This window comes from Littorina saxatilis, linkage group LG16 (genome assembly GCF_037325665.1).
Source record: "Littorina saxatilis isolate snail1 linkage group LG16, US_GU_Lsax_2.0, whole genome shotgun sequence".
In the NCBI taxonomy this organism is placed as follows: domain Eukaryota; kingdom Metazoa; phylum Mollusca; class Gastropoda; order Littorinimorpha; family Littorinidae; genus Littorina; species Littorina saxatilis.
The window spans coordinates 3729987-3743131 of record NC_090260.1 but is presented as its reverse complement, the minus strand read 5'-3'; the positions used below and the strand labels follow the sequence as shown (position 1 = coordinate 3743131).

Here is a 13145-nt window from a genome sequence, read left to right as displayed (position 1 = left end):
GGTGGTCGCCATGTTGGTGTGTGGTACGAAAAGGTGAGTGTATCTGTTAAACAAGTGTACCTGTTATCACCTGTGTCGTCACCGACACACACAGGTGTGTCAGCAGGTGAGATAGCACACACTAAGTCATCTTCGTGTGTTTCCTACAGCTACTCCTACAACCAGTGATAACAGACACGGGAAGTGTCGCCACATTGATTTGTTTGCTTTTGTGAATTTGTGTTGTGATTATCTTTTGTAAATATGTGCTGTGAATATTTGTGGTGAACGTCTGTCATACATTTTTGCTGTGAACGTGGCATGCATTTTTGCTGTAAATGTCGGTTGTGACTGTCTTATAGTTCTATTGGGAATTTGTGTGTGAATATCTGCTATGAATTTCAGTTGCGAATTTCTGTTGAGAATTACTCATTTCTGTTGCGATGACGTGTTGTGAATTGCTGTTGGGAATTCCTTTGGTGAATATGTGTTGTAAATATCAATTGAGAATATTTGTTGTAAATATCTGCTATGAATTTCTGTTGTGAATATCCTTTGAGAATATGTGTTGTGAATATCGGCTATGAATTTTCGTAGCAAATTTCTGTTGTGAATTACTTATTTCTGTTGCGAATTTCTCAGGTGAATATTTGTTGTAAATATCCATTAAGAATATGTGTTGTGAATATCTGCTATTATCGCATTTTTACTGATCACATGACAAAAACAGCTTTTGTCATTGGTCAACTAGGAACTGTATATCAATTGACATCGCGCAGGAAGTAGCTTTCCAATTCTAATTTTGAAGAATAAAATCTCACCTGAAGGAAACAAATGTCTCCCTTTTTTTTTAAATCACAAATTCATAAAAGAAAAGTAATTGAATCAGAAAGATTAAGCTGTGCAGTGAATAAAATCAAACTTTTACCACCCAGCTGTAACAGAGAAGTAGTAGAAAAGAATGTTACAATCTTACCGACTGAGGTAGTTGGAACAGCCATAAACAAAGCTGACCTTGAAAGTACCAGTAGTGGCAGTACTTAGAAAACTGTGAGATCTCTTGCAGTGTTTCAGCGCACATCACTCACAAAAAGGCAGGAAATGAGCAGCCGATTTAAACAGTTCGCATCTGCATGAACCATTGTCCACCTTTCTTAGTCGTAGCCATACAACATCAACCGAACAACTTTCAGCATCTTTCACACAGTCACAGCGCCGTCGGAGGACGCCATTTTGGATGCGTCGTAAACGAGCCTGAGCTTCGACAACATTATTATGCAGTCCGCCGAAACCGACAAATACCTGGAAGCTTTCTTGGGCACAGAAAATGAGCCAGAGGACTTCGCTGATACTGCCTGGCGCACTTCAGTTCCTGCCATCGTTCAGAATTGCCAAATCGAACAGTCAAAAAGAGTACGACTGAGGAAGTAACTGGGACATTCTTCGCTGTTCCTTCAAACTGGCAACTCCACTGAACTTGTTAGCCTTTGTTGGTGATCTGTTTCGACCGTATATTTTTGTTCTTTTTTCATTATAAATGCCTTATTTTGTCTGAGAAAAAGAACCAGTTACTGAAAAATAAAAGTAAGAGCAGCAAAGTTATGAAAGCAGGAAAAGACAATCCAACATTTCCAACATTAAATACATGGCAGTAGCCTCCCTTGCGTTTGTCTGACTTCTTAGGTAGGTTTATGATTCCTACTGTTCCGAAATCGAATGCGATAAAATCGTTATCGTTAGATTTGACTGTGATATCAACATTTATCAGTCTGAATGTCTCGAAAGGCTGAATCATCGATCTGATATGAGTTCAGCTTTCTCGACATTCAGACTGATAAATGTTGATATCACAGTCAAATCTAACGATAACTAATATGAATTTCCGTTGCGAATTTCTGTTGAGAATTACTTATTTCTGTTGCGAATTTCTTTGGTGAATATCTGTTGTAAATAGCCATTGAGAATAATTATGTGTTGTGAATATCTGCTATGAATTTCCGTTGCGAATTTCTGTTAAGAGTTACTCATTTCTGTTGCGAGTACGTGTTGTGAATTTCTGTTGTGAATTTCTTTGGTGAATATCTGTTGTAAATATCCATTGAGAATATGTGTTGTAAATATCTGCTATGAATTTGTGTTGTGAATATCCTTTGGGAATATGTGTTGTAAATAACTGCTATGAATTTCTGTTGCGAATATATGTTGTAAATATATGTTGTAAATATTCGTTTAGAATATGTTTTGGGAATATCTGCTACGAATTTCTGTAGTGAATTTATGTTGTGAATTTCTATTGTAAAATCTGTTGTGAATTTGAATTGTGAATTTCTGGTGTTAATGTCTGCTGTTGTGAATATCTGTTGTGAAACTCTGTTGCGAATGTATGTTGCAAATATCTGTTCCAATAATGTCCAGAACGCAGAAGAAGAACGAGAAATTGCTTTAGTTTCAACACTAAAGAAAATCATGTTTGTTTCACAATGCAACGCTGTCAGTCCACCGTGAATACGTTGTTTCAATGTTAGTATCATATTCTCTATCAGAAAAAGGCCAATGTGTCGAGTTATCTGCCCTTACGCCGGCTGTCGTCATCACTGTTGTCACGTAGGTGTGAAGTTATCTGGACATTGCTTGTCGGTCTTGACCTACACACGTGGGGAGGCTACTTGTAACATTGTGCATGGCTTGGTTTACTGTGTGCCTTGTATTGACCTACACACGTACGGTGAGGAGGCTACTTGTAACAGTGTGCATGGCTTGGTTTACTGTGTGCCTTGTATTGACCTACACACGTACGGTGAGGAGGCTACTTGTAACAGTGTGCATGGCTTGGTTTACTGTGTGGGTTGTATTGTCCTACACACATACGGTGAGGAGACTACTTGTAACAATGTGCATGGCTTGGTTTACTGTGTGCCTTGTATTGACCTACACACGTACGGTGAGGAGACTACTTGTAACAATGTGCATGGCTTGGTTTACTGTGTGCCTTGTATTGACCTACACACGTACGGTAAGGAGGCTACTTGTAACAATGTGCATGGCTTGGTTTACTGTGTGCCTTGTATTGACCTACACACATACGGTGAGGAGACTACTTGTAACAATGTGCATGGCTTGGTTTACTGTGTGCCTTGTATTGACCTACACACGTACGGTAAGGAGGCTACTTGTAACAATGTGCATGGCTTGGTTTACTGTGTGCCTTGTATTGACCTACACACGCACGGTGAGGAGGCTACTTGTAACAATGTGCATGGCTTGGTTTACTGTGTGCCTTGTATTGACCTACACACGTACGGTGAGGAGACTACTTGTAACAATGTGCATGGCTTGGTTTACTGTGTGCCTTGTATTGACCTACACACGTACGGTGAGGAGACTACTTGTAACAATGTGCATGGCTTGGTTTACCTGTGTGCCTTGTATTGACCTACACACGTACGGTGAGGAGACTACTTGTAACAATGTGCGTGGCTTGGTTTACTGTGTGCCTTGTATTGACCTACACACGTACGGTAAGGAGGCTACTTGTAACAATGTGCATGGCTTGGTTTACTGCGTGCCTTGTATTGACCTACACACATACGGTGAGGAGGCTACTTGTAACAATGTGCATGGCTTGGTTTACTGTGTGCCTTGTATTGACCTACACACTTACGGTGAGGAGACTACTTGTAACATTGTGCATGGCTTGGTTTACTGTGTGCCTTGTATTGACCTACACACGTACGGTGAGGAGGCTACTTGTAACAATGTGCATGGCTTGGTTTACTGTGTGCCTTGTATTGACCTACACACGTACGGTGAGGAGGCTACTTGTAACGATGTGCATGGCTTGGTTTACTGTGTGCCTTGTATTGTCCTACACACGTACGGTAAGGAGGCTACTTGTAACAATGTGCATGGCATGGTTTACTGTGTGCCTTGTATTGTCCTACACACGTACGGTGAGGAGGCTACTTGTAACATTGTGCATGGCTTGGTTTACTGTGTGCCTTGTATTGACCTACACACATACGGTGAGGAGGCTACTTGTAACAATGTGCATGGCTTGGTTTACTGTGTGCCTTGTATTGACCTACACACATACGGTGAGGAGGCTACTTGTAACAATGTGCATGGCTTGGTTTACTGTGTGCCTTGTATTGACCTACACACATACGGTGAGGAGGCTACTTGTAACAATGTGCATGGCTTGGTTTACTGTGTGCCTTGTATTGACCTACACACGTACGGTGAGGAGGCTACTTGTAACAATGTGCATGGCTTGGTTTACTGTGTGCCTTGTATTGTCCTACACACGTACGGTGAGGAGGCTACTTGTAACAATGTGCATGGCTTGGTTTACTGTGTGCCTTGTATTGACCTACACACATACGGTGAGGAGGCTACTTGTAACAATGTGCATGGCTTGGTTTACTGTGTGCCTTGTATTGACCTACACACATACGGTGAGGAGACTACTTGTAACAATGTGCATGGCTTGGTTTACTGTGTGCCTTGTATTGACCTACACACGTACGGTGAGGAGACTACTTGTAACAATGTGCATGGCTTGGTTTACTGTGTGCCTTGTATTGACCTACACACGTACGGTGAGGAGACTACTTGTAACAATGTGCATGGCTTGGTTTACTGTGTGCCTTGTATTGTCTTTCTTCTTTCTTTCTCATATGTTCTACATTTAATTGTGTGTGTGTGTGGAGGGGGAGGAATGTGTGTGTGTGTGTGTTATTTATGCTGTGTGTGTGTGTGTGTGTGTGTGTGTGTGTGTGTGTGTGTGTGTGTGTGTGTTATTTATGCTGTGTGTATGTGTGTGTATGTGTGTGTCTGTGTGTGTATGTGTGTGTATGTGTTAGTGTGTGTGTGTGTGTGTGTGTTAATTATGCTGTGTGTGTGTGTGTGTGTGTGTGTTATTTATGATGTGTGTGTGTGTGTGTGTATGTGTGTGTATGTGTGTATGTGTGTGTGTTTGTGTGTGTGTGTGTGTGTGTGCGTGCGTGAGTCTGTACTCGTGTGTGTGTGTGCGTGTATGTGTGCGTGTGTGTGTGTGTGTGTGTGTGTGTGTGTGTGTGTGTGTGTGTTATTTGTACTATGTGCTTTTGATTTTATTCTTCTCTCGGCTCACTGCCTCTCAAAGTTTCAGTTGATGATATGGAAGTATACAGCTTTTGTCGTTGTCTTATACATGCAAGCTTGTATCAATACAACGAATTGTTCTGAGTAAATACACATTCATTTTGGTTAATATTTTGAATTGAGCGTAGATTATAATAGTGAATATGTGCTTTGTAGTTGCCCCAGGAGTTTATAATAGTGAAGATGTGCTTTATATTTGCCCTAGGTGCTTGGTAGCATGACAAGGGAAGGGAGTAGAAGCGGGAAGAGGATGGTGTGGGTCGTGTCGTTGTCGCTGTTGTTGCTGGCAAGTCCGGTGAGGGCGCGATTAGACAGACAGGTGTGCGAACAGCGGCAACCAGCAGGTGTGTGTGTGGGAGGGGGGGTGGCGGGGAGTGTGTGTGTGTATGGGGGAGTGTGTGTGTGTGTGTATGTGTGTGTGTGTGGGTGTGTGTGGGGTGTGTGTGTGAGGGTGTGTGTGTGTTTGTAAGTGTGTGTGTATGTTTGTATGGGTGTGAGAGTGTGTGCGTGTTTGTGTTTGTCGGTATATGCGTGCGTGCGTGATTGTGTGCGTGCGTGTGTGTGTGTGTGTGTGTGTGTGTCTGTGTGTGTCTGTGTGTGTGTGTGTGTGTGTGTGTGTGTATGCGTGTGTGTTTGTGTGTGTGTGTGCGTGTTTATGTGTGCGTGTTTGTGTGCGTGCGTGCGTACATTTCTTCGCAATTTATCATCATTTACATTATTTCAATCTTTATTGCTTGGGTCACGCATATTAAAACAAAACATGTCACGCGCGCACACGCTGTTCGGCATCAACTCCCCAATGGCTGTGTAACGTAGGCTACCCTAGCTAGGTACAAGACCGTACCGAATATGGTGGAGGTACTCGTAGCGATTGAAATCTCGCTGCTGCTTATGTCCACAGCATCACCAGAAAGCGAGCCACAGCGTCCAGTTGTACCCGACACTTTTGATGTGCACGTGGACTGCAAAATAGCCAATGCAAATCGCTCTACGGAGGTGCACGAGTACTACGACTACGCGAACAACAGGGACGTCATGCACCAGATTGAGTACGGGTCGCCCTACTATCTCTACTATGACTATGCTCAGAACGAGGCGCTCACGGTTTTTCCCAAGGAGAGTGAGTACATGTTCGGAAATAACTATGTCCTGTTTGCATGTACATGACTCTGTCGTGTTTGTGTGGATATAACTCTGTCGTGTTTGCATGGACATAACTCTGTCGTGTTTGTATGGACATAATGTTGTCGTGTCTGTAAGGACATAACTCTGTCAGGTAGGTATGGACATAACTATGTCGTGTTTGTATGGACATAACTCTGTCGTGTTTGCATGGACATAACTATGTCGTGTTTGTATGGACATACCTCTGTCGTGTTTGCAAGGACATAACTCTGTCGTGTTTGTGTGGACATAACTCTGTCGTGTTTGTATGGACATAACTCTGTCGTGTTTGTTTGGACATAACTCTGTCGTGTTTGTGTGGACATAACTCTGTCGTGTTTGTATGGACATAACTCTGTCGTGTTTGTATGGACATAACTCTGTCGTGTTTGTATGGACATAACTCTGTCTTGTTTGTATGGACATAACTCTGTCAGGTAGGTATGAACATAACTCTGTCGTGTTTGTATGGACATAACTCTGTCGTGTTTGTATGGACCTAACTCTGTCTTGTTTGTATGGACATAGCTCTGTCATGTTTGCATGCACATAACTCTGTCGTGTGTGTATGGACATAGCTCTGTCGTGTTTGTATGGACATAACTCTGTCGTGTGTGTATGGACATAGCTCTGTCATGTTTGCATGCACATAACTCTGTCGTGTTTGTATGGACATAACTCTGTCGTGTTTGTGTGGACATAACTCTGTCGTGTTTGTATGGACATAACTCTGTCGTGTTTGTATGGACATAACTCTGTCGTGTTTGTATGGACATAACTCTGTCGTGTTTGTATGGACATAACTCTGTCGTGTTTGTATGGACATAACTCTGTCGTGTTTGTATGGGTCGTACAATAGTGAACAGCCTTGCTTTTCCTCTGACAAAAAACTTGACACGTGCTCCTGTCCACGTGGTTCCGACACTGACACTGACACTGACACTGACACTGACACCGACACCGACACCGGCACTGACACTGACACTGACACTGGCACTGACACTGACACTGACACTGACACTGGCACTGACACTGACACTGACACTGACACGCCTCGCTGGTGATTGGCGCCTCTCATGCTTATCCAGATTAAAAGCGACGGGAGCCAGTCGCGGGTTCGGATTGGTTGAGACTGAGGGGTGTGTGTATGATTTCAACCAATCAGGCCCCGCGCCTGCCTCACATCGGGGAGGTAACTCTCTCGTACACCGGCACCTCAGCCCATGTTACACGGGTGATATTTCTTTACTGTAAGGCTCACACAGCTTCCCGTAAACCATCAGGTTCTGGCCACAGACACTGTCAATATTTCTCTACTGTAAGGCTCACACAGCTTCCCGTAAACCATCAGGTTCTGTCCACAGACACTGTCAATATATCTTTACTGTAAGGCTCACACAGCTTCCCGTAAACCATCAGGTTCTGGCCACAGACACTGTCAATATATCTTTACTGTAAGGCACACACAGCTTCCCGTAAACCATCAGGTTCTGGCCACAAACACTGTCAATATATCTCTACTGAAAGGCACACACAGCTTCCCGTAAGTCATCAGGTTCTGGCCACAGACACTGTCAATATTTCTCTACTGTAAGGCTCACACAGCTTCCCGTAAACCATCAGGTTCTGTCCACAGACACTGTCAATATATCTTTACTGTAAGGCTCACACAGCTTCCCGTAAACCATCAGGTTCTGGCCACAGACACTGTCAGGCTTTTACACACAGTACAAACATCCTTTCGTTTGAACACTCATCGCTTGACAACCTCCTAGGTGCCCTCCGTACAGAGCGAGCCTTTTTTAAAGAATGTATTTCGTGCAGTCAGAACGGATTGTCAATGAACACAATTTGAAGCCTCATTTTGGCGCTAGACCTAACCTTTATTTATAATCTAAATAATAAATTGACAGCTTGTTACACAAACATTCTTAAATCATAACATTATTCTTTTGTCATCAATACAAACCAGTACAACTCGAAGGTTTGAAAGTTTCAAAAAAGGGAACCCGGAAGGAGGTGACAGGTCACGCACGATCATGTTTCCCCAAGCAGGCGAATGTTCTTCGAAGCCAAACGCCGCCGATAAGTTCGTGTGAATCGCAGTCATTTGTTGCATTTTAGATTCAGAAGTACACAATTACGTGCTATTGCAGATACAGAAAGTCGCATTGAAATCACAAACTGACGACAAAATTGTGAAAAATGGAAAGTGTGTGACACGGGTCCACGATGGCTCAGGGGTAAAATAAACCACGAAACGAACTGTGTCATTTAATGCTGTTAAACGCTATTGAAGTGTGTTCCATAAGGTTAAAATGCTTTTTTCGTGAGAAGATTTAAATCGTTCTGTAAACCGTTTGAGACAGACTGGGGCTTTAACTGATTTATTTTAACAAGATACAAATCGATTTCATTAATACATACTGGTATCAAATATATCCTTGATCAGCAGAGAAAGAATTATAAATACTTTCAAATGTTGATTGTCTCCGTTCAGGACATTGCAAGCATTAAAAAAACATTATTCGCGCAAAATGGAAACCAGCTAATGTTACATGGATTCGAATATAACCATTAAACTTTTCTTCAAAGATTGGTGGCTTGTCGTCAGACCAGCATCTTTGTCGATCTAAGGTGCTTTTCGCCTTAGATATTACGCCTTTAACTGACAGATTACGATGACTATTAAAGGCTGTCTGGCAGTCTTCTCAGGCAACCACATTACATCTACAGAAAGGTGCTTCGTTGAGCAGCTGTCGGGGGATGTAAACCGCTTCCTGTTTGGCTACAAGACAGCCAATGGGCGAGGACATGTCTTCTCTCCATCCGCAGCGCTACACGTTGGCTTTAGCGGCGCCACCACCACCTACCTGGGCTCCGGCTGGGCGCGGGGAATACGGGTACACACCTGGTACTCCTGTCAGTATGTACCCGAGTTTGACGCCTCCGTCAACGTGTACTGGTCTTTCACGGGTGAGTGGAGGATTGAGAGGTTGTTTGTCACGTGTCACAAGGGTTTTGTTTCAGTCGGAAGTTTACTAAGGTTGTTTGTCATGTGTCATCAGGGTTGTGTTTCAGCGAATGAAATTCATTCATGAATTCATGAGCGAATGAAAAGCAATTCATTCGCTCGGCTTCCTGACGAGTGGGCGTGAAACGGATAGAACTATCAAGATAAGTTTCGTGTGAATATTTGTTTGTCTGTCCACTTAAAAGACCGTTGGGTGAAATATGTGTGAATACATGTATTGTTTTGTCAATAACACACGTTCCAACAACCTTTCTTGTTTGTTGACGATGATACTGTTAGCGATTGGCACAACACATGTTGACGGCGACTGACTATATTCTGTGTGAGAACTGACGATGATACTGTTAGCGATTGGCACTACACATGTTGACAGCGACTGACTATATTCTGTGTGAGAACTGACGATGATACTGTTAGCGATTCGCACTACACATGTTGACAGCGACTGACTATATTCTTTGTGAGAACTGACGATGATACTGTTAGCGATTGGCAAAACACATGTTGACAGCGAGTGACTATATTCTTTGTGAGAACTGACGATGATACTGTTAGCGATTCGCACAACACATGTTGACAGCGAGTGACTATATTCTGTGTGAGAACTGACGATGATACTGTTAGCGATTCGCACAACACATGTTGACAGCGACTGACTATATTCTTTGTGAGAACTAACGATGATACTGTTAGCGATTGGCACAACACATGTTGACAGCGAGTGACTTTATTCTGTGTGAGAACTGACGATGATACTGTTAGCGATTGGCACAACACACGTCGACAGCGAGTGACTATATTCTTTGTGAGAACTGACGATGATACTGTTAGCGATTGGCACAACACATGTTGACAGCGACTGACTATATTCTGTGTGAGAACTGACGGATGATACTGTTAGTGATTCGCACAACACATGTCGACAGCGAGTGACTATATTATTTGTGAGAACTGACGATGATACTGTTAGCGATTGGCACAACACATGTTGACAGCGACTGACTATATTCTGTGTGAGAACTGACGATGATACTGTTAGCGATTCGCACAACACATGTTAACAGCGACTGACTTTATTCTGTGTGAGAACTGACGATGATACTGTTAGCGATTGGCACAACACATGTTGACAGCGACTGACTATATTCTGTGTGAGAACTGACGGATGATACTGTTAGCGATTCGCACAACACATGTTGACAGCGACTGACTATATTGTGTGTGAGGACTGACGATGATACTGTTAGCGATTCGCACAACACATGTTGACAGCGACTGACTATATTCTGTGTGAGAACTGACGATGATACTGTTAGCGATTCGCACAACACATCTTGACAGCAACTGACTTTATTCTGTGTGAGAACTGACGATGATACTGTTAGCGATTGGCACAACACATGTTGACAGCGACTGACTATATTCTGTGTGAGAACTAACGATGATACTGTTAGCGATTGGCACAACACATGTTGACAGCGAGTGACTTTATTCTGTGTGAGAACTGACGATGATACTGTTAGCGATTCGCACAACACATGTCGACAGCGACTGACTTTATTCTGTGTGAGAACTGACGATGATACTGTTAGCGATTCGCACAACACATGTTGACAGCGAGTGTTTGCACTTTTCAGACCCTCGGAGCTGGGACACAGCGGTGGGGTACCCAGACACACCCGTCCAGTGCCGGGTAGCCGGGGTAGCCATCAACCAGAACGATCCCATGAACGGAACCCACACCTTCAGTCACACTTACGACTTTCTCCACTTCAAGAATTTCATCTCCAGGCCTGAAGTGTTTGAGGTGATGATGATGATTCTGCTGCTCCTGCTGCTGCTGCTGATGATGATGATGAAGATGATGAAGATGATGAAGATGATGAAGATGATGATGTTGATGATGATGATGATGATGATGATGATGATGATGATGATGATGATGATGACGATGATGATGATGATGATGATGACGATGATGCTGATGATGATGCTGACGATGATGATGATGTAATTGTAGTTGTGGTTGTTGTTGATGTTGTTGTTGTTGTTGTTGTGGTTGTTGTTGTTGTTGTCCACTCTTCACGTCTCCAGTGTTGGCGGTGAAACGTTGATCTTCCCCCCGTCGCCTGGCCCTCTCCCCACCCCCACCCCATCCCTCCCCGGTCTGAGGAGGGGGGGGGGGGGGGTGGAAACAGTGTAGGAAATGGCAATGGCTGGAGATGGGTGGACTGGTAGAGGAAATTATGGGGGCATGTTGCCGCCAAAACGTCATGATGGTTTATAAGTGCGGTATTTCCTTTTTTGTGATAGTAGACGTCGATCTGCTCTAAATGGGTCGGCCCTTCTCTCGTGTGATAGTTAACGTCGACCTCGTATACAAGGTTAGGTGCTTCTCTATTGTAGTAGTAGACACACACATCGCGCTCAGTCCGGCTCGGCGTGGATTGTGATGGATTGTAGTGAATTATGATGGATTGTGATGGATTGTAGTGAATTGTGATGAATTGTGATGGATTGTGATGAATTGTGATGAATTGTGATGAATTGTGATGGATTGTGATGAATTGTGATGAATTGTGATGGATTGTGATGGATGTTGATGAATTGTGATGGATTGTGATAGATGTTGATGAATTGTGATGGATTGTGATGGATGGTGATGGATGTGTGATGATGTTTGTGTTGACGCAGACCCCGGATGACGTGGTGTGTGCGGGCCGTGTCAACAGGCGGACTGTCCCTGACCTACCTGACGCCTTCTCGTTCACAGTGGAGGTGGTCAACGTCCTGGACAAACAGGTGTCCTTTATGCAGGTAGGGTTCGAATCATTTACACCATGCCACATTCCCGAAGGCCCGGTAGCCCAACTGGTAGAGCACTGGACTTGTCATCCTAAGGTCGCAGGTTTAAAACCAGGCCGGACGGACACGGGTCAACTTTATGTGCAGACTGAGAGACGGTATCCATGTCCCACTCCCGTGTCACCACTGTGGCACGTAAAAGACCTCGGTCATTCTGCCATAAGTGCAGGTGGCTGATTACACCTAAACACGCACACACCTGGGTAGTGCGACTCTGTTGCTGCTAGCTTTCCACTGGGAGGAAGCGACCCGAATTTCCCAGCGATGGGACAATAAAGTAATGAAAACGAAAATGAAAAGAAAATGAAAATGAAGGAGAAGTGAGGTACGCGGCGAACGGCGTGAGGCACAGACAGCCAAGCATGCGAACGGCGTGGGACACATACATCCAAACATGCGAACGAAGACTGAAAGAAACAACAAAGGAGAACAAATACCGTTAACAAAACTTTTTAACAGATACAAACAATCTCTTTAACCTAACCTGGAGAGAATAGCTCGCTGAAAGATTGCTCAAACAAGTCTTACCCAGGTATTTGACCCTTATACCCCACTGCTCATCCACACCGGGCTATACAGTGACCTAGCTGGCACTGATTTATAGACAGTTCATACAAGTTATTAGAAAGAAATCAAACATAATTGTAAACCAATGACATGCAGGGTTCAGCCTTGATCGTGATGTAAAAGAGTATGGGTCATCGGACTCCACAACCAAGTTCAGGGTTCAGCCTTGATCATTATGTAAAAGTGTATGGGTCATCGGACCCCACAACCAAATGGAAGGTTCAGCCTTGATCATGATGTTAAAGTGTATGGGTCATCGGACCCCACAACCAAATGCAGTGTTCAGCCTTGATCATGATGTAACAGAGTATGGGTCATCGGACCCCACAACCAAATGCCATTGGGACATGGTCAAAGGCGCAAAGTGCGAGAAGGGGGAAGGGGGGGGGGGGGG

The 13145-nt window shown here is 43.8% G+C and overlaps 2 protein-coding genes across 2 annotated transcripts in view; both read left to right on the top strand.

Moving 5' to 3' along the window:
• Positions 1-13145, top strand: part of LOC138950250 (uncharacterized) — a 255207-nt gene that overhangs the window by 156452 nt on the left and 85610 nt on the right. The gene's annotated exons all lie outside the window — the stretch shown is intronic.
• LOC138951445 (uncharacterized) lies at positions 5971-9373 on the top strand. The gene is made up of 3 exons (XM_070323047.1): positions 5971-6241; positions 9022-9261; positions 9354-9373. The coding sequence occupies exons 1-3, from the start codon at positions 5971-5973 to the stop codon at positions 9371-9373; spliced, it is 531 nt and encodes a 176-aa protein (XP_070179148.1).